General features: G+C 54.6%; 6 protein-coding genes across 6 annotated transcripts; 4 read left to right on the forward strand and 2 right to left on the reverse strand.

Annotated features, from left to right (window-relative positions):
- Nucleotides 1-1,559: 1,559 nt before the first annotated feature.
- On the forward strand, nt 1,560-3,316 carry QBC33DRAFT_559472 (S-adenosyl-L-methionine-dependent methyltransferase; the record flags this gene model as incomplete). Its single annotated transcript, XM_060429977.1, has 10 exons — nt 1,560-1,570; nt 1,633-1,747; nt 1,811-1,972; nt 2,191-2,276; nt 2,334-2,515; nt 2,578-2,736; nt 2,793-2,886; nt 2,945-3,014; nt 3,106-3,119; nt 3,202-3,316. The coding sequence occupies 10 exons, from the start codon at nt 1,560-1,562 to the stop codon at nt 3,314-3,316; spliced, it is 1,008 nt and encodes a 335-aa protein (XP_060282955.1).
- Nucleotides 3,317-4,577: 1,261 nt separating this feature from the next.
- Nucleotides 4,578-5,795, forward strand: QBC33DRAFT_540074 (Yqey-like protein-domain-containing protein). Its single transcript, XM_060428032.1, has one exon. It carries the CDS (start codon nt 4,979-4,981, stop codon nt 5,579-5,581), a length of 603 nt encoding a protein of 200 aa, XP_060282956.1. The 5' UTR covers nt 4,578-4,978; the 3' UTR covers nt 5,582-5,795.
- Nucleotides 5,796-6,449: 654 nt separating this feature from the next.
- QBC33DRAFT_540077 (uncharacterized protein) lies at nt 6,450-6,904 on the forward strand. Its single transcript, XM_060428033.1, has one exon. The coding sequence runs from the start codon at nt 6,491-6,493 to the stop codon at nt 6,782-6,784; it is 294 nt and encodes a 97-aa protein (XP_060282957.1). The 5' UTR covers nt 6,450-6,490; the 3' UTR covers nt 6,785-6,904.
- A 509-nt stretch (nt 6,905-7,413) lies between these two features.
- QBC33DRAFT_540079 (SNF2 family N-terminal domain-containing protein) lies at nt 7,414-11,388 on the forward strand. The gene is made up of 2 exons (XM_060428034.1): nt 7,414-7,787; nt 7,922-11,388. Exons 1-2 carry the CDS (start codon nt 7,763-7,765, stop codon nt 11,275-11,277), a joined length of 3,381 nt encoding a protein of 1,126 aa, XP_060282958.1. The 5' UTR covers nt 7,414-7,762; the 3' UTR covers nt 11,278-11,388.
- A 1,265-nt stretch (nt 11,389-12,653) lies between these two features.
- Nucleotides 12,654-14,846, reverse strand: QBC33DRAFT_587981 (uncharacterized protein; the record flags this gene model as incomplete). The annotated part of the gene is made up of 8 exons (XM_060431529.1): nt 12,654-13,426; nt 13,488-13,591; nt 13,646-13,843; nt 13,897-13,974; nt 14,067-14,157; nt 14,219-14,423; nt 14,490-14,672; nt 14,741-14,846. 8 exons carry the CDS (start codon nt 14,844-14,846, stop codon nt 12,967-12,969), a joined length of 1,425 nt encoding a protein of 474 aa, XP_060282959.1. The 3' UTR covers nt 12,654-12,966.
- A 1,808-nt stretch (nt 14,847-16,654) lies between these two features.
- QBC33DRAFT_578581 (uncharacterized protein) lies at nt 16,655-19,511 on the reverse strand (the record flags this gene model as incomplete). Its single annotated transcript, XM_060431075.1, has 4 exons — nt 16,655-16,833; nt 16,930-17,221; nt 17,291-18,517; nt 18,576-19,511. 4 exons carry the CDS (start codon nt 19,509-19,511, stop codon nt 16,655-16,657), a joined length of 2,634 nt encoding a protein of 877 aa, XP_060282960.1.
- Between the last annotated feature and the right edge of the window lie 334 nt (nt 19,512-19,845).

The raw sequence follows: 19,845 nt of genomic DNA on the forward strand, positions 1-19,845 counted from the left end.
ATACGAAACAGTCTAGCCGGGAACAAGGACATGGTGCCCGGGCTCCTGGAGAGACATGGCGAGATCTGCAATATGTCTGCACGGGGGGTGGGGGGTCTTGGTTGGCTGAGACGAGTCATACGACGGGTTCTGCCTGGGGAGGAAAGCGGGAGGGAATTTTCCATAATTTCCAGATTTTTCGATCATCCTTCCTAATACCGCCTAAACATGTTTCAGAGCGGCATCCCGGGCGGGGCGGTGGCGGGCGTTAACCCCCCTCAGTGAAGTCCCAAGTCCATGTCCTTGGGTTCATTCTCTCTCTCCCCCCGTCACCACTGTATGTATCTCCTTGGCCGGTAGGGACTCGTTTGACGTCAGGCTTGTCTGACGCCGGGGGCGAAGGACGGAAAAGAACAACAAGGGATGCTCTCTGGGATCCGGAGCAGGGGGAGGGTCCTAGGGCTAGCTTGAGGTTACTTTCACGGGGCGACCCTTAAAACGGCCCAGTGTTTTCCATCATGACCTGGTTTTTGCTCTTGCATAACCCTGAATGTCTTGTATGGTTGGCGTATATGCGAGTGTCCTTAACACCCCATCCTATTATCTGGGAAACGCTACTCGCGGCATCGGCTGAGCTGAAAGCCCCGACAACAGCCCGAGCAACCCACTGACGAAAATGAGGGACCCGCAGGCCACCAGGATGGGGTGCAGTAATCGTCCAACGTTGCTTCAACAGGTTAACGCTCTCTTGGGGGCTGCAGACTTCTTGATGGAAACACGACGAACGGCCACTCATAGCCACGCCTCTCCAATCAGATCCCAAGCAGGGTCCTCGTCCGAGGCTAGTAGCCATCGAACCCTAGGCGGGTCATATTTCGCTCAGATTGCGCCCCCCCCTCCATCCCCTGCCACCATTGTTGGCAAACATCCAAGCGACCAGGTGGTCGGCCTTGCCTGCTGACCTTGGGCATCAATATCCACCACTCGAACCCCCTAGCGTTGTGTTTTCGGAGCGTTATGTGTGGGCGACCAGCCTTCTTCGCCCACCAAAGTCTCTCTTTGGCCCGTGAGTCCGTGACTTGACGGGCCCTCCCCAGGCCCCGTCTGCCCTCTCCATATAGCGAGGCCCTGGTCGGCCCTGGCGTAGGCAGCCAGGCCGTCCCGCCTCGAGTGTCAGAAGAGCCCATGATCGGCATCAGTATCGTGGGGTGCAAAGTCTCCCGGCGGCCAATCTGCATTCCCTGACCGGGAAACGGATCCACAAATGCCCGTAGCAAGCGCGTTCTCTCATTTAAAGGTGTGCCAGACACTACCCAGTACCGTTGCTTGGGGAGGCATGTGGCCAGACATCATGCCTGACAACTGTCCCGAAAAACAAGGGGTTAAAGAGCGTGGCACCCAGCCCGTCTCCGTAGGCCGCCCCAGCGCCATGTAAGCCCTCGCGAAGCCGAACGCCATACCCGTAGTGCCCGTCCCTTGATGTAGCAACACTTGATACCACCACATCCTTTTTATCAGTTCCTAGGCCGGCCAGAATTGCGACACCTCTTGTTTGGTGGACGTAGGAACACCTCTCCACGATGGACGACAGGTATGCATCCTGTTAGGTGTTTGGTGGCTGCGAGCAGCGTGGGATCGCTAAGCCGTCGATAGCGACTTGCAGACCGTCCCGCTCGACAACACGTACGTCGAGACGGTTGTGCATCACGACCGAGAGTTTCAACGATATGCTCTCGATAACGGCGTTTATTTCGCCCCAGTCGACGAGGTAAGTATCTGCTGGCACCGGCACGCCCCTCTCCACCCATGGCCCTTATCCATGATCCTCTAGGACGAAGCCGAGCGCCTGCGCATCATACACAACGTATTCAACAGAATGTTCGAAGGCAGATTGATCTTCCCACCAATGCCGCAACTCAGAAGGGTGCTCGAATGCGGTTTCGGCTCTGCGTCGTGGGCCATCGACGTCGCTGAGCAGTACCCGACCTGTGAGGTTCGTGAAGTCCTCCCCATGCCTCGCTCTCCGTTAAATGCTCCCATTCCGCACGATAGCCTTGGAACTATCGTCGTCTTGACCGATGCCAACTCCTTAGTCGAGCCTGGAGGTTCCAGCTTGCGCCCAAAAAGAGCACTATACTTGCCCAGGGTCCTCGGTCCCGGGGACGCCAAAGAGTTTCGATCTTGTCCGCGGCTGACTCCTCCGCGATTTAGGTTATCGGGATCGATATTTATCCCAATATGGCGCCGGAAATCATCCCTCCCAACCTGAATCTCCAAGTGGATGACCTCAACCGTCCGTGAGGCAGCGCAGCCCTTCCCATGGCCTCCTTTAGAACCACTGACAGGTGTGACAGGTCGACTTTCGCCTCGAACCACTTCGACCTCGTCAATAGCCGACTGATGGCCGGCGGCATTCATTCTAATAGATGGGGGAACTATATGGCCGACATCCTCCGGGTTTTGCGCCCCGGCGGATGGTGCCAGATGGTGGAGATATATTTCAACGCCCAGTCGGATAACGGCACCTTGACTGACAGTAAGGATTCAAACTTCCCGCCGACGGATGTCGCAAGGCTGACCCATTGTGATCCTTTATAGATCATGCGCTGCGAACCTGGTCCAGCAGATACTTGCAAAGCCTGCAGCCGTACAAGGACCCGCGAGCTGCGTTGCAACTGCAGAACTGGATGACGGATGCGGGCTTCGTCGAGGTTGAACGCAGATTAATAATTTTGCCCCTGAGCGGCTGGTCAAGCGGTACGGAACCCGAGCCCCGAGAGATATTCAAAGAGCTCGTTTCTAAATGACGGCAGATCCCCGAGACCACGATTTGGGGGTAGCAAATCGGGACAATGTACACCGACTCCTCGCATCGCTGGCAATATACCCCTTCACCGAACGCCTCGGGTACGTGAGAAAGAACGGACATAAACCCAGCAAAGAACGACGCTGACTCCAGGTTAAGGATGACTCCAGCAGATGTCCAGCTCCTTGTGGCGCAGGCTCGAATTGAGGCTGATAATCCGGCTTTTAAGGTATGGAAACCCAATGGCAACCCTCTTTCGGGGATCAGCGAGGCTTTGATTTCTATTCGTTGCAATGGCTGACTTGGACGGTGCCCGGCAGGCGTACTTCCCCGTGTGAGTCCAACCGTTGTTGCCCTGTTGAGGAAGCCGCATGGGCGGTCCCGTCCTTATGCAAGTCTAACCACATGACCGGCAGATATGTGTGTATTGGTCGCAAGCCGGGCGGTAGCGGACACTCGAAAGGCTCTCGCCACCATCACAGCCACCGCAGTGGACGGAATGGCGATACGAGGAAGCGTGCGAGAACCTGATGCGGTGGCATTCTCGTTTGGTCATGGCATGGTGTGGTGTTCCTAGTGTATGGCTGGGCTGGGTAAGTTTGATGGGCCCAGGCGCCGACGACGATGGCGACGATAGACGATGATGCCGATGATGGCAATGACGACGATGAGTGTTTCGTTTGGCGGTTCTCAGCAATTTGATATCCATGTCGAAGCACAGCTTTGCCAATCCATTCCGGTAGATTGTTGTTGACAGTTGATTGCGGGATGTTGCTTAGCCCTCGCAATGGCTTGTTACCGCAATCCATATTTCCTCTCTCCCCCGTCCTCAAAGGCTGTAGGTAGATTCCATTTTGCAATTCATGATTGAGCAGTACAGACGAGCGAGCCGGTCCGCGTCGTTGGCGAATAGGTAGAACACCAGCGAGGCCATCACTTTGCCGGAATGGAGGATAGAGCTCTGGGCTTATAACCAAGACTGATAATAAGGAGCTCGCGGCGAGTTTAGATGGGGACAAAGGTAGAGGTGTGGATGGGAGTCAGGAGGAGGCGAGTTCCTTAACTAACCAAGCTAAGACGGGCAGGCACGAGTAAGTTCCATGACATAGTAGGTGCTTTAGGACCTACTTAAGAAACTTGGTTAGGAAGGACCAACTTGCTATGTGTCCACTCATCATCACTAGAGATACCTTCCGTTAGGCAGGTAGGTAGGTTTGGCAGGTACAAGAAGAATAAAAAGGGGAGAGCAAAAAGGGGGATAGGGTCAGTTGTTATGCGCTTTGTTCCCTACTATCGTCTGTCCCGGCAGTTTGGGTTCGGTTATTACAGGGTGGATTCGACGCCGTTCATCACACCTGAATCACATCCGAGTCCCATATTGCATTCCCCATTGAGCTCCTTTCCCTGCTCCCTGCTCCCTGCGCCCTGCTGATGGCCAACAAGCCTGTTTCTCATTTCCAGTGCCTTTCCATCCACATCTCAACACACAACGCCCTCCAGAGGCTGTTGGCCTAGCCGAGAAACCTGTCTACGAACTAGGACCTTGACGTCCAAGAACCCAACGCGGCTCTTTCATCAAAAGATTGCTTGGACTGGCCCTTACCTGGACAACAGCTTATTGACCGACACGTGTAATTGCATCTTGGCTTACTGGGCTCGGGTAACGCCCCGATCCTTGTCAGGCCCCAAGCTTTTGCTAGGTACCCCTGATAGTCGGATGGTCAGGTGACTGCAAATGATGATATGGTTTCCGGTCCTTGTGAAGTCGCTCTTTCACCGAATCCTCTGAAGCTGAAGAGCCGTCCTCCGTGTAGGATGGTATATGAACCAGTCTGCCTTCAGCCCCGGAAATCGTAGTCGCTTCAAGCGCCAGAACGCTATTATTCCGTGCCTACGGTATGTAACTAGGCAAGCCAGGTAGGCTGTAACGGGTCTCTCGGGACATGGAACAAGCGACCGGGGTTTATTAGCGCACTGCACCTACCTAGCCAGGCTGCATATGACAATCTCCAATTGGAGTGGGGATCCTCCTGCCCCAATTAGGAATTGTCTTTTTTCACGTTTTGTCCCCAGCTTTCATAGCCAGGTAAACGCATCTACCCTGCGAGAAACGATCCCAAAGCAAGGAGCTTAGAGGCGAACAACTGCCGATCTATCTCAATTTCCGACGACGCAGACCAGAATCTTGCAACGATGACGACCAGACTTCTCCCAGCGCGTGTGGTCGGGAGTTTCAACCAACTAGTTCCCCGTCAGATCACTGCTACAACAAGCCTCAGCTCGCGATGCCTCCAGCTTTCCAGATGCTACTCATCAGAACCTGCACCACCGGCCCTTCTTTCCAAGCTCAAGGGCGACTTAAAGACGGCCATGAAGGCAAAAGACGCCGCACGCCTCACTGTCCTACGCTCCGTGATCGCGGCAACCCTCAACGCTAGCAAGACGGCCTCGCCAATCAGGACAAACGCGCAGCTCGTGGCGCTCCTACGGAAACAAGCGCGGTCCTCGCAGGAAGCGGCTGACGAGTTTCGTGATGCCGGGAGGGAAGACCTGGTCGAGAAGGAGGAGGCTCAGCTCAGAGTGTTACGGGAATACGCCGATGGCAGCGGCATCGAGAGTGTGGGCGAGGAGGAGCTGCGGAACATGGTCGAAGCTGTCAAGGCAGAGCTAGTTTCGGAGGGAATCACCGGCAAGGCTGCAACGGGCGAGGCCATGAAGAGGCTCCTCGCCCCCGGCGGTCCGCTAGACGGGAAAGATGTGGAGAAGGCCGACGTAGTGAGGATTATCAAGGAGTAGAACCCCAGAATAAGGAGAGGGGCTTGCCGACAAGGGAGTGAAAGGAGACCTAGTGGCGAGGTGTATGATATCTGTCCAATTGTTGTGTATAATCATCTCCAATTACCTATCCATGGGTAGGACGGGAAGTTCCGCATTGGGTTGCTTTGCTTGGTAATGCGAGCCATGAATCAGTTAATTGAGCCACCCTTCATCTAGAAGAAATCCGTTCGGTATGCATAGTAAGGACCTATATATGTGTGACTCGCATGCTTGAAGGGATAATGGTCATGTAACCGTGGGGAAAAGCATCACTACACCTAGGTAATCAGGGGGCACTCAGCTATAGTCCGCTCATTTTATGTCGAAGTCCTGGATCGCACGTCACCACGTCACCGTTAGCACCCACGTTCTCACGGCCAGGCAGCTAGCCTCGTCCCGCAGCGTTCGTCTCGGTCAGTCCCAGATCGGTGCCAGCAACCCCTCAATTTTGCTGCCAGGCTCTCCTCATTGGCCATACCTCGGTCAACCTGCTTTACCTTACTTAAACGGGCATACCCCTCAGACCGTCTGGCTTTTAGGTTGGGGTTGGAGTTCCCCAGCCCGAGTTTCCACCTTCCCTTCTCTCTTTCCCTTTCTTGCTTCCAGCACCGGAGCACTCGACTTCTTTGTGCCGAAGGGCACAACAGCAAACGTCCGGGTCCAGAGCTCAATAGGTAGCTCACAATGGCCACAAACACAGAAGCCACCGCGGGGGCCGCCGATGAAGCCACGAGTACCAAGACTATGTTGTCGCCTGAACCAGAAATTCAAAGAGGTCGTAAAAGAAGGAGAAGCCCTGCCTCATTCGTCCTCGTTGCCACAACAAAGACCTTATCTGGAGAATCTGCTACGCTCCGCGGCCGCCGACGCCATCGGTCGACGTCTGTAATGGCCATGTCGACACTATCCTCGCGGAACCCATCTCGCAGCTTCAGAGACTCGTCGTACTCGCCCTCCCGGAAGCGACTCTTCCGACCCTCGCAGCTTGAGCGTCGTCGGAGCGCAAGCCCCTCCCGCTCCCGCTCCCCAAACGCTACGGACCCGCCAAGGAGGCGACGGCAAAGGACGAGGAGCCGGCGCCGGGACCACCGAGACACGTCGTTCCAGACACTCGATATTGATTCACGAATTCAACTCGAGGTTGTAATTGGTCCTCAGAGAAGGCATGAGAAGGACAAGTGACATAGACCTATGAGATACCAGACACGGCGACACGGCAGAGGTCCATCTCTTCCTCTCTTCTTTCCGTTTCCCGCCCTTCCCAATCTTCATACCCGCGGGCGTGGAGGAGTTACGTGATGATATTTGGACAACTACACATTGCTGGGTTACCTCTTTATGGTGCGGGTTTCTGTTAGGTACTCTGTCGAGGTACGTGAACTTGGGAGTCTGGGTCCTGGAGGGGGCAGGAGTACCTATGTACTGGGGAATAAATGTATACCTACTGGGACAGTAAAATCAGAAATCAAACGGGTCTGATCAGGTCTCCTTTTATGTATCTGCTAAGGCAAGGTAGGTAGGAGGTAGGTAACCACCGACCTGCCCGGGCGTGCTGGAGTTTCTAGGTATCTAGATGTTGGGCGTTTACAATCATTACATCATACAACATGTGACGAGTTTCCGGTTCGCTGCTAGTGCTCATTTCCTGACCTAGTACCGGGCGAAGAGGTTGCCCGATAGGGGAGTTGGCGGCACTGGTGGAGATACCTAGGTACATATGTTACGTAAGTAAGGGCACGTGCCATGGCTCGACCGCGGTCTGTGCAGGGTCCCGTGGACCAGTTTGAATCTTATCTACTTCGCGAATCGCGATCAAGCCTTGTGTGGCTTTCCGCATCGTCTTGCAAGCCTTGACCCGCACCTCACCTTCTCGCAACCATTTCAGGCAGTCAACCGGCAGAGGAAGATACCAGAGTCGATACCCGTCTCTGACTACCTGCCACTGGAAGGAGCGATACGTGCCCTCGTCAAGGCCCCCATGCAACTGCCCTTTGTCGCCGAAAGCCGCCGTGCATGCCATAAATGCCCCACCATTCATCCAACAAATCGGCCTTCTTGCTCTTGTCATGAAGGCTCCGCCAACACCAACACAATAACTCTTACAGGTCCTGTCTGCACGTTATCAGAGAGCCCATCTGGGAACGGGAGCGCTCGGTAAAAATGACGTCAAATAACCATGCAAATGGTCAGTGGTTCCTTCCTCCAGTCCGTGAGACCAGCCGGCGGCCTTGTCTGGCCGCTGCTGTGTCTCCGGCTGTCCTCCCGCTCTTTCTTACCTTTAATGTCCTTCGGCCGGCCGTAGCTGACTTTTCCGTCAAGGTGCAGACGGATCACCACTTCCCGCAACTCACACTCCAGAATGGAACCCCGCAGCGCTATTGAACCCGAAGAGTGCCAACTTTACATCTTCGAGGCCGCAGCCACTCACTTCCCTGACAAGTCCAATGGCGAGCGGCTCAGCCTCGACCGCGCCGCTCGAGTTTCGTTTCCCGAGTGCCGGTCCTGCCGCCGGTCCCAATAATTTCGGCTTGCCTTACCATGGTCAATATCAGTTTCGAGATACCGTTCCGGTTCTCGGCGCGAGGCCCGGCTTGGGGAACTTCGTTGAACGAATGAATAATGTTCAGGACCGAAGCGATGTGCCCCAGCCGAAGCGCAGGAAGACCGAAAACGAGGATGACATGCCTAACGCGACTCCAGGCTTTCAGGGTGGTGGCGCTGGGGCACTCAGCCAGTATGTCCAGGAAAAGCAGATCGAAGGCAGAGTCGCGTCGACAGCTAGGCGCATTGAGACAGTTGACCTAACTGAAGGTGACGAGAACCTCAACAACGTCGACAAGGTGAAGGAGCAAGAGAAGGACGAGGAGGTCTGCCTTGGCATGATCGAGGGAGCAATGATCAACTGCCACAAAGTTCCGGCGCCGAAGCCGGGCATGATGTCCATAGGCGGTAGTGACTACTGGCCACAGGTCAAGGTTGTGCTGAGGAGGAAGACGGACGAAGTCACCACCAAGATACAGGTCTACGACTACACCCGGCAAGTATTCGGACTGGTCGACCCCAAGACGTCCAGCGGCCTTGCAGCCCTCCTGGATTCTCCCTTGCAGATCCGCACCGACTGCCGCATCCCCTCGCGGCGAAGGCAGCCGGACGAACAACTGGGCCAGCCCACATCCCGCCAATATAAGTTCGAGTTGATGGTATACAGCCCTCGAAAGTATGCCAGACAAATCGGGAGACACCTGGCTAGTAGGATGCTATCCCTGATCAGCCCTCCACGAGTGGATGCTGGAGTTAAGGTCTTCAATCCCCATTCCAAGGAGGCCAAGGGACCGCCACCAACTCCGCGCTATAGCGTTTCTAGTGCAGACGGCTATACGTACACTCAGCCACCCCCCGCGATGCGTACGGCGGAAGAGATCCGGTCTGAAATCATGGGTGTTTTCGACTCTCTGACAAAATCGGAAGATCTTCCGGAACTCGAACCGGATGATCGCGTGCAGACAGAGCTGCTCAAGCACCAAAAGCAGGCTCTTTATTTCATGACGAACAGGGAGGAGGGAAATACGCCGCTCCTTTCCGAGAACACGTCCATCATCAGCTCAAGCTGGCAGCGCAAGAAGGGCAGAAACGGGGAGGATTTCTATTACAACGTCATCACCAGCCAAACGCAACGGGAACCGCCACCGCCGACCAGAGGAGGGATTCTGGCAGATATGATGGGACTGGGCAAGACTCTCAGTGTGCTTTCTGTCGTCACCAGGACCCTTACAAGTGCGTCGGAATGGGCTGGCCTCCCACCATTGCAGCCCAAGCCTCCTGAGAAGAAGCAGCCGCATCCCTCAAAGCAGTTCGATATGCCCAAGGCTCAGGGATTGGGCCTTACTCGTCTGCGCCAGAACGGAAAAGCCACTCTCCTGATCTGCCCGTTGAGCACCATCGCCAACTGGGAGGAGCAGCTGAAGCAGCATATTAAACCGGGCTCGTTGACCCATCACATTTACCATGGCGCGAACCGCATCAAGGATGTTGACCAGCTGTCGCAGTTTGATCTAGTCATCACCACCTACGGGTCTGTCTCAAGCGAGCTCACCAGCCGCCATCGTGGGAAGAAAGGTCCGTTTCCGCTCGAGGAGATCGGATGGTTCCGGATCGTGCTCGACGAGGCACACATGATCCGAGAGCAGAGCACCTTGCAATTCAAAGCAGTATGCCGCCTGCAAGCGAGTCGCCGGTGGGCAGTGACTGGGACGCCAATTCAGAATCGACTGGACGATCTGGCTGCTCTGCTCGCATTCCTGCGCTTGAAGCCCTTTGATGATAAGAGCAAGTTCTTGCAATACATCGTCGTCCCATTCAAGAACGCCGATCCAGAGATCGTCCCCAAGCTCCGCGTACTGGTCGATACCATCACACTTCGCCGTCTGAAGGACAAAATCAATCTGCCTCCAAGGACGGACCACATCATCCGCCTCAACTTCTCTCCCGAGGAGCAGCGCATCTACGACCTATTCGCCAAGAACGCCCAAGACAGAGTGCAGGTTCTTACTGGCCAGGGCCGGGATAAGATCCTGGGTGGCAAGTCGTATATCCACATTCTGCAATCCATCCTCCGACTTCGCTTGATATGCGCCCATGGGAAAGAGCTTCTCGGCGAAGATGACTTTAGGCTGCTCCAGGGAATGACTGCGGATGCACCTATCGACCTTGACAGCGACGACGAGGAAGACAAACCGGCTCTCCAAGAGGCGAAGGCATACGAGCTCCTCGACCTCATGAAGGAGACCAATAACGACAACTGTGTCAAATGCGGTCGCAAGTTGGGGGTCAACGAAGCCGCAGACATTGAGTCGGAGCGCCAAGAGGACATTCTAGGCTACATGACGCCGTGCTTCCACATCTTCTGCACCACCTGCATCAGCTCTTTCCGAGATGACATGTCCGGCGCTGCTCACGACAGCCATGGCTACGGGCAATGCCCCATTTGCAACATCCATGTCAAGTTCTCTTGCGTGGAGCTCCGCCACACACGCGCCGATGTTGAGCACGAGTCCCATTCGCGCCCTAAGAACGCCATGAAGGGAAAGATGGTGCAGGACGAACGTTACGGCGGCCCTCACACCAAGACCCGCGCCCTGGTTGAGGAACTGCTTGCGTGCAAGGCGAGGAGCGAGAAGGAACCAGACCAGCCCCCATACAAGTCCGTCGTGTTCTCGGGCTGGACTTCGCATCTCGATCTCATCCAGGTCGCCCTCGACGAGGCAGGGATAACCTACACTCGGCTAGATGGCAAAATGACGCGCATCGCCCGCACGGCCGCGATGGACGCCTTCCGCGACGACCCGGCCGTGCAGGTCATCCTCGTGTCCATCATGGCTGGCGGGCTGGGCCTTAACCTCACGACTGCCAATAGCGTGTACGTCATGGAGCCCCAGTACAATCCCGCGGCCGAGGCACAGGCTATCGACCGAGTGCACAGGCTGGGCCAGAAGCGACCTGTGCGGACTGTCCGGTACATCATGGGCGGCAGTTTCGAGGAGAAGATGCTCGAGCTGCAGGACAAGAAGATGAAGTTGGCCAGTCTCAGCATGGACGGCCGCGACAAGGAGAAGGTCATGGACCGGACGGAGGCTGCAAGGCAGCGTTTGATGGACTTGAGGAGCCTCTTCAAGTGAGGGAGCGGATGGGATCTCTCCCTCTTTTCTTTTCTTTTCTTTTTTTTCCCTTTCCTTTCCTTTCCGTCTTTTCTCAGACGCGGAATAGCGGTGCATAACCGGGCTGGGAACATAATGAACGATGCTTCGCGTTTGGTTGGTATTTTATTTCAGCTTTTACATCTTGCCACCTCGGTGGCCGCCACCGGGACCTGATTTTCGGCCCTTTCTGTCCTTGGGGCAACACCCCAGGGCCATCTGTCTCGCCCGACCTAAAAGCTAGATAGTTCTTGGTCTCTGATATTTCGAGCCAAAATAGCAAGCTAGGGCGTCTGCCACAGAAGGCCGCTGCCGATATGATACACGGCCACGCAAGGGGGCATTATGGGAGCTGGGTTTTTACGGGATTATGATTTTGAGACGGGCTGGGTTCTTGCTTCGTGAATGCATAGCGAGCGCGGTATCGGGACTCGGGGTGGATGGGGGAGAAAGACGGTGTGCTTTACCTTGCATCTAGAAGTCATGACGGGACGTCCGCGCAGCCAGCGGGCCATATACAGAGTTTGCTCTATCCCCTGGCTGAATTTTCTCGCAAGGCGTTTGTTTCTACACTCGAACCTCCCGCGAGCTGAAATACACTACTGGTTTTTAGAGGGGAGAAAGAAGTACGGCAGTTCGATGATGGGTTCCTTCGTCCAGGGTTCCTCTTGCTCAGTTTTTTTTACCACCAAAACTTAGATACCCTCGAGTTTTCCCCCCTCGTCTAGCTTTTTGGTAGGCTAGAGCGGTTTGCGAGTGCATATTGAGTTAAATACGCCTCACGAGAGAGACACGGAAGCCGAGTGCGGGAATCGGTGGCGGGGGATGGAACAGCCCTCGGAGACTTCGACGTGCAGAATGCACTCATGATCAGGGGTGTAAGGGGGGGTTGCGTGGCAGGGTGGAAGGACCTGTGTGGTAGGAAGATATGCACACATAGAAATATACCTGGAACTCTCCTGACAACTTTGCGGGATGTAATCCAATTTGCAAGGGCTGCTTGCTGATAACATCATAACATCATATTCCCTCGTATGATTATATGGACCCATCTATTATGTATGTCCAATAAGGGAGGGTCGAAATTGCCGGTATTTCGAAGGCATGTGAAGATGTTGAGCCTCAACCCTTTTTTATCAGCACGAATCCCGAAGGGAAACCATGACATGTGAAGGACACCAGTAAAAACGTGGCACCAACTGATTAACAAACGTCACAACATTCATTCCAAGGTTGGGAAGGCAAGTCCATTTTTCGATTTACAATGCAAGGATTTGGTATCCGGCACAACATAGACATCTGGTTTTCCATAATCTGACCAAGCATGTCTAACCCCTTTTCGTACCCCTGAATCTTTCTGAGTCAGCGCTATTCGTGACAGGTTAAAAATCTAGACCTGCTGCATGGAAGGTCCCTCAAAGGCGCCGATACTGTATCATCAATGAACGCCAGTGAATGATATAAACACCGAGTAATCTTCCTCGTGTATGAGCAAAGTCAGGAACCGGCTGCCTTGACTGCCAGTTGGGTGTCGTGGCGAGTGGTGCGAGTCCCTCTGCAACTCATTATTGATCGGACCGAAGCCACGACTCGTCTCTAAACTCCGCGTTCCCCATTTTCCCTGTTATGCAAAGCAACCGCCTCGGTTGCGGCCAAGTTCATAATCATAGCTCATGCCGCATCTGCGCTAGCAATCGGTTGGGCCACACGCGTGACTTGAAGCCCAGCACGGACGATTCGCTGGCCGGAGGAGTCGTTGACGATGGTGGCGTCCTTGTTCTCGAGCTGGGCCCGCTTCCAGATCTCGACCTCGCAACCGCCACGGATGACACCCACGCGCATGGTCGAAAGTAGGTTGTGGGCCGCATTGCTATGCAGGTAGACACCACCGTTGAAAATCGAGGTAGCGTCCTTGCCGATCGCGCTGGTAATCAATGCCTTGCCTCCGGGGTGGCTATTAATGAAGTCCGAGACATCGTGGATCACTCCGGCCACGGCGACGAGAGCGCGACCACCCTTGGCTTGGGCAACGTAATCGTCCCAGGATATGACGGGCAGCTGCTCCAAAGGAATGCCCCAATCCAGGCGGACTCGCTTCTGATCCAACTTCTTCTGTTCTTGCTGAAGACGACTTTGGACCCCGTGTTAGCTTCAACAGTCTCGCATCTCATCTTGGGCTGGAGGCAACGTACCCTTTCTCGATTTCATTCGATCTGAATGTGTTCAGGTCATACGCCAGTCCAAACAGGCTCATGATGTAGATGAAGGCCTTCGTCGGATCATACTGATACCATTGCTGTTTAAACGTCAGTCATCATGGAAACGTCGCCAGCTGAGCCTGACAACTTACAATCGCATTTCGGTAGTCGCTGGGGAATTCGTGGTGGAAATTGTGATAGCCTTCACCAAGAGTTACGAGGGCGGTGATGACATGATCGCGGGGGCTGTTTCGGTCGTCGAAAGGCTGGTCGCCGAGCCAGTGAGCCAAGCTGTTCACGCAGAATGTAGCTTGCTGGATGAAGAAGATTCTCAGGATTCCGGCATAGACCTGTGCGACTCGTTAATTCTCATTCCAGAGGTGAGGGTGGCCGGGTTACGTACGAAACCGCCCATCCAATCATTCCAGCCGAATCCACAGACGAGGGTTGGGAAGACGAGACCCATTGAGATGACGCATTTCTGGAAGGGGTTAGCGAGGAGTGCACACTTTGAAAGCCTGCCCTTCATGCTTGGAGGTGCCGGCCAGGCAGAAGAAGCGGGGGGGGACGGACAAGGTAGTTTCTATGTTGCCAGATGACCACTGGGTCTTCGTTCAAGTCCGTAATGTCGGTTCGGCCGATTCGCTTCGGATTCTGCTTGAAACTAGGGTTGTGGTGTTAGGCTAGATCCAACCTTGAGCGAGGCGCTCTGAAAGGATACTTACACCATCCATCCGATATGCGAATAGAGAAGACCCTTACGAACCGAGTACGGGTCCTTGTCTGTGTCGGTGTACCGATGATGACTGCGGTGCCCGGAGCTCCACCACCTCGCGCTGCCCTCGACTGCTCCAGCTCCAGCGGCGGCCAAGAAGATTTTGAGCGGGAGTCTCGCCTTGTAGGATCGATGGGCCCAGAGTCTGTGGTAGCCTGTGGTTATGTGTTATTATCCAGTCACAGAACAAATGGAAAGTCTGTAAAGAGCTGTCAACATACCGGCTGTGATACCCAATCCCGTGTAGAAGTAATACACGACCGCAAAGATGAGCGTCTTCAAATAGAGAGGCACCCAATAGGCGCCGACGAGACCGCAAATGGGAACGAAGACGATCAGGGTTGTGTTCAGCCAGTTGACGTGCTTGTGCCAGTTGGATAAGGTTATCGGCTGATCCGAGATGTCTGGGAAGTTTTCTTGTTAGCCCAGGTGGCTTCCAGGAGACATCGAGTTGTCTATTGACAGTACTTACGAGGTTTTTTCGGGTCGTAGTTCTTCTTTCTCAACGGAACATAGTCGCTAGTACCGTCCGGGAACGCCTCAGCCTGGACTGGGCCAGAGGAGGAAGAGGAGGCCATATTGGGTTGGCAACAAGGGGTGGAGTCGACGATGTTTGCCGCCTCTTGTTGTTGGTAGGTGAAGGTGAAGATGTTGTTTAACAAGTGAGGTGGGAGAGGGACAGGTGTGCGGTTGGGGAGCTAGATTTATATGGAATGAAGTCGCAGGACAGTGCCCCAGATATGGGATTTTATTAGGGCAGGTGCATGGGTGGGCGAGTGAGGACCCAGGCAATGGGTAACCACGAGGTACCTTTTCAAAGAGACAGGCACAGCTGGCCAAGCTTGGTAGCAAGCAAGGGGTGGGTGGCGCGAGGAACTATCTACGCATAGCAAATCTGTAGACAACCAAATAGAATCTTCAGTATGTTGGGATTATGCCAACAACCTAGGTAGATTAGACGGACGATAAACGGGCCATTCCTCTCTAGAGGAAGCTCACTATCATACGCCTTTCACAAGTTTCTCAGCCCACAGAACAACAGACGCAGCCGAGGATAACGAACGAGCCTTCGTCGCCGCGTCGCACCCCCCTCCATTTTGCCGTGCATCTTTTGTTGAGACAAAATGTTGGGGAAACTTTGGGGGGAAAGCTCCAATGCCTTGTATGATTGGTCGCCTAGCTCCCCTGCCTTGCGGATCGGGGTTGGTGGTACCTGCCAAACACCCAGTGTGGGTACATTGCACTACATAAATGTGGGGATTCACCATGCAGCTTCAGGCTCTTCTCCAAAATACCCAAGGCAAACTTATGTGTGACCGGGACGCTAGAACCGACCTGGTTTCCGTTGCCCTCGGTGTGGCAAACAATCCATTGAACGCGTATTTTGTATGGGACTCCCAGTGGAGGTATCCACGAAAAATGCTAGCACGGGGGAGGCAAGATCTTGCCTTCCGGGCTGTCTCAGGTTCCTGTACGGATGTACTATGTATGTACTCTGCAAGCTCACAAGGCTGTTCGGACGGACCCTCCTTCCATCCAGATCCCTGGCAACAACATTCCACTCGTAGATAGGTTGTTTCTCAACATTCACCAAGCTACGCATGTAGATCATCATGCTGCCAGAGTACTTCATATCCCAACCCATATCTACTATGTTCGCAGGTATGCAAGCATGTGAATTCCATGTCAAGCTGGCCGAGATTCCATCCGCCCGAGAGCTGTGTGCCTTTTCCGTTTCCGCAAATGTATGTAGGTACACTAGAATGCTTCTGGAAAGACGAAGGCTGACGGGAAAGCTAGTCCGTTTCCGCTCAAGGGTCTTTCTTACATGCGTCATAACGCCACACCCGTTGTGTGTCACCTCGCTCTTATCAACCAACTGATGAGAAAGTCAAGAGCTTCCATAAATACAATGCGAAGTATGACCAAGAGAGTACTAGGTTCCGTTACCTTAGGCAGGTACCTAGAGTTATATACCTACCTCTAGGTATATATATATCTCGAATATCCGCTAATTGTGTCGTACAAACATTGATTTCCTAACCCATTGATAATTTGACATACAATTGACATCCTACCGTCGCAAAGATCCATTCATCATAAGGTTATGAACCCTTAAAACCAGTCCAAAATACGCCAAAAAATACAAATACCCACAAAATACACGCCAAGTCGATAGTAGCTTGCGCCGCTTTCTTGTAGCAGAGCTTGTTCTGCTGATGAAAAATCTGTACATGTCATGATTCCTGTCGTCTCTTTACGTCGTCCGCCGTTGCGATGCTGCCATCAAGGACAGTTTCCGTGTCTGCCAGCCCCCGAAAGTCGTCGTCAATGGTTGAATCCTGCCGCCAAGCGCTTGCACGGTCGTACACAGAGCCCACCCCCTTCAAATAGTCCGGCGTATCCTCGAGTATGGGTTTGGTATCGGGTCCCTAGACGGGGAAGATGCCGAGTGGGGGCGGATATCTGTCGGGGAGCCGGCCTCCCCTACTGTTATTATACCTCCAGCCTCGTCATCGGCCCGCCCGTTGATTTCAATTTCTGGTATGGGCTGAGCTTGACCTCCTGGATCCAGCTGCTTGGCAAAAGAATGAGCTCCAGGATCCACGGTGTTTAATCCTGCCTCGGTCTCGCCATCTGTTTCTCTTGCCGGTACAAGACTCGCAGGGTCCGGCTCCGGGTGACTACCACGAGATGGTATGAATGATTCCTCGCTCCTCTGTCGCTCCTGTTCGGGTTCTGTCCTCCCCGACTCCGGTAGCCCCAGGCCTGGCGCTGCCAACTCATGTTCGCCGATTCCTTCCAGTTGACTGGCCAAGTCAACCTCCGTCACCTCATCATGGGGCTTCCCAGGTTCCTGTACTGGTGTTGTCATGTTGTCGGAGCGTTGGTCAATATCAACCTCGGCGTCTGGTCGGGTCGATCCATTGGGCAGCGTGACCTCCACTGATGTCTCTAGGTTTTTCTCTGCAATATCTCTCACTGGTCCATCAACGTCGCCCACCTGACTCAACCCGGAAACCCGCTCAGCTTCGGTTGAGTCCTGCGCGGCGGGCAAAGAACCTTTACTGGTACGAGGCGTAACGCTCTTCCGGCCTTCCTCGACTTCAACTGGCGCTGTGTCGTCCACGGACGGTGTTGTCTGAGAGGCATCGTAACTCGCAGGCCACCGGCGTCCAAATCTTGGTTCCGGGCACTCGCCGTGAGTACTCGGAAGAGGTGACGGAGGTGACCTGCCTCTGGTCGGGTAGAAGTATGCGTCGTCAGACATGACTGTGGTCGGGTTCACATAGGACGGTCCCCAACTAACGTATGACCAATCGGTCGGCGGATGGACGGGTCGGACCCACGGGTAAGACGGGGAATGATAATCGTCAACCAGATATTCGTGCCTGGAAATGTCATCGTCAACCGAGATGGAGGGAATACTGTGATGGCTATACTGGGGGTCGAGTTTAGACGGGTCCTGCATCTCGGGTTCGGGCATCATCGACAGCAGGTGAAGAGCCTGCATCCGCATCCGTGGGTCTTCGCTGAGACATATCTCAACTATTCTTCGATACCAGATTGGAACCAGGGGGTCGGGGCCGATGCGCAACGGTCGACCATGGGCCTCGGGCTCATCCTCCTGGGTTGCAAGAGCCCACAACACCATGCCGAGTTGATACAGATCGGATTTTACGCCAATGTACATGGAAATGCGCTGATTGTTTTCGATTAGTGGAGTTGCCTCCGGAGGCTCCCAGCCGACAGGGCAGCCTCGTCTGTTGATGTCTATAATTTTAGCATCACCTTCGCCGTCAACGACGATATTGGAGAGGGTAAAGTCGCCCTGCACAAATCCTGCCTCGTGGATCTCCGAGAGGCCCTGCACGATCTGCCTGGCCCATCTCTCGCGTGTCGGCCACGGCAGGCCGTGGTCGCTGTCGTATATGAGATCGACGAGCGCCCCCTGTTCGGCGTAGCTGATGAGCAGGCCCTTGACGTACTCCTGGCGGTCGTCGACGATGACACCGTAGAATTTGATGACGCTGTTGGAGTGCTTGAGCCGGCTGAGAGCGTTGATCTCGTACAAGAACTCATCTACCGTGTCCGGGCCGGGGATTTCCTTTTTGATGAGGACCTCATCGTTGACTCTCACCTTATACACGAAGCCGGACATGTGAGAGTCAAACTCGATGTCTCGCTCTTTTACCCGATTGCACCTCATGTGCTGAATCGTGCGGGCGCTCGGGTAGTGGATGATTTCCTAATGAAAACGAGTCAGATTGGCGACGGGCGGTCAAGTGCAAGATGAGTACACTCACATTGACGTCCTCTACCACATGGACATGGAGCCTGCCTTCGGTTGTCTGCAGTTTGAGGTTGGTCACCGTGTCATAGAATTGTATGTCCACAAGGCTTTCTCGGATCGCCTCATAGATCTTGGCACTTTTATCGCGTTGAAACTTGGTATGGGCGAGCTCCAACTCCAACGAGTTTTCTGGGGCATTGCGATAGTCCAGGGAGACGGTGACGCGACGCCAGAGGGTGGGCCGCTCCCGGTAGGTGACGAAGAACTTCTCCCGCTTAGACTTATCCCGGAAGTGCATGGACAGGTTGAGGATCCACACCCGTTCCAGCTCATCGTGGATCATGGCATCGTATTGCGAGGTGGTGACGGAGTGGGCATCTGCGATCGAAACAGCGTCTGGGACATGCGGCAGATCTTCAACCTCCGGCTCCTTCACAGGCGCGTCGGGTTGGGCGGGTGGTTCGGGTTGTGGTTCGATGGCATCAAGCATCTTCTCTTCCAGGGGACTGGTAGGTAACGAGGGGACAGAGGATATCGAGGGTATTGAGGGCGCCACACCAAATGAGTGGATGATGAAGTCCGGGGCGCTGCTTCGAGGATTGGACTGGTTCAGAGACCCATTCTGTGAAGCCTGTAGTCTTCTATCGACAGATACGGCCCTTCGTTCTGCGGGGGTTGGTTGCACAGGTTCTAGCTTGTCCCGCAGCTCCGACTGCTGCCTCTTAAACGTTTGGGCCCTCGGTAGACCGGGCACAACCTTTCTCGAGACTCGACGTATGAGACCAGGTTTGGGATCGTCAACTTGCTGAGAGCCCTGCTTAGACGAGGCGTCCGTAGGTACAGGGGCGCCATTGTCCCTCCCAAAGAGTCTCCGCCACAGGCTTTGCAAATTGGCGGCATGGTCCGTCGTCGAGGCTGGCTCTTGCGCAGGACGATCGCTTTGAGCCATGAGGCTTTGGAAGGGGGGTTCTGAGGAGGGGGGGTATTTCAAGTGCCGTGGCTCGACTTGGCGAGAGCGGTGAGGACGAGGCGGTGTCGGCAGGTCTGAGAACGGGTCAGGATGTTTGTTGTTCTCGGTCAACCAGCCTCGAGGCCACGAGCCACAGTCGGCCAAGGCTACCAGGGGTCCTGGCAGGATCGAGGCTTGACGCAGAAGGCAGGACCCTTCCTCGCTTCGTTCGGTATTTGCTTTCCCTGGGCTATCTGGAGTCGCTGATAAGCTTCAAAAGCTAGGCTGGCGAAGAGTTATAGAGGGGGCGGGGAAGAGAGGCAATGTGTCTAGC

This window comes from Phialemonium atrogriseum, assembly GCF_030411735.1.
Source record: "Phialemonium atrogriseum strain 8032-3 unplaced genomic scaffold QBC33scaffold_14, whole genome shotgun sequence".
Classification (NCBI taxonomy): Eukaryota; Fungi; Ascomycota; class Sordariomycetes; order Cephalothecales; family Cephalothecaceae; genus Phialemonium; species Phialemonium atrogriseum.

Excerpts from the sequence above, each read along its gene's own strand:
- QBC33DRAFT_540074 (XM_060428032.1), top strand. The coding sequence starts at position 4,979 with ATGACGACCAGACTTCTCCCAGCGCGTGTGGTCGGGAGTTTCAACCAA.
- QBC33DRAFT_540077 (XM_060428033.1), top strand. The coding sequence starts at position 6,491 with ATGGCCATGTCGACACTATCCTCGCGGAACCCATCTCGCAGCTTCAGA.
- QBC33DRAFT_540079 (XM_060428034.1), top strand. The coding sequence starts at position 7,763 with ATGACGTCAAATAACCATGCAAATG. Across the intron at positions 7,788-7,921 it reads GTCAAATAACCATGCAAATG|GTGCAGACGGATCACCACTT; the intron begins GTCAGTGGTTCC and ends TTTTCCGTCAAG.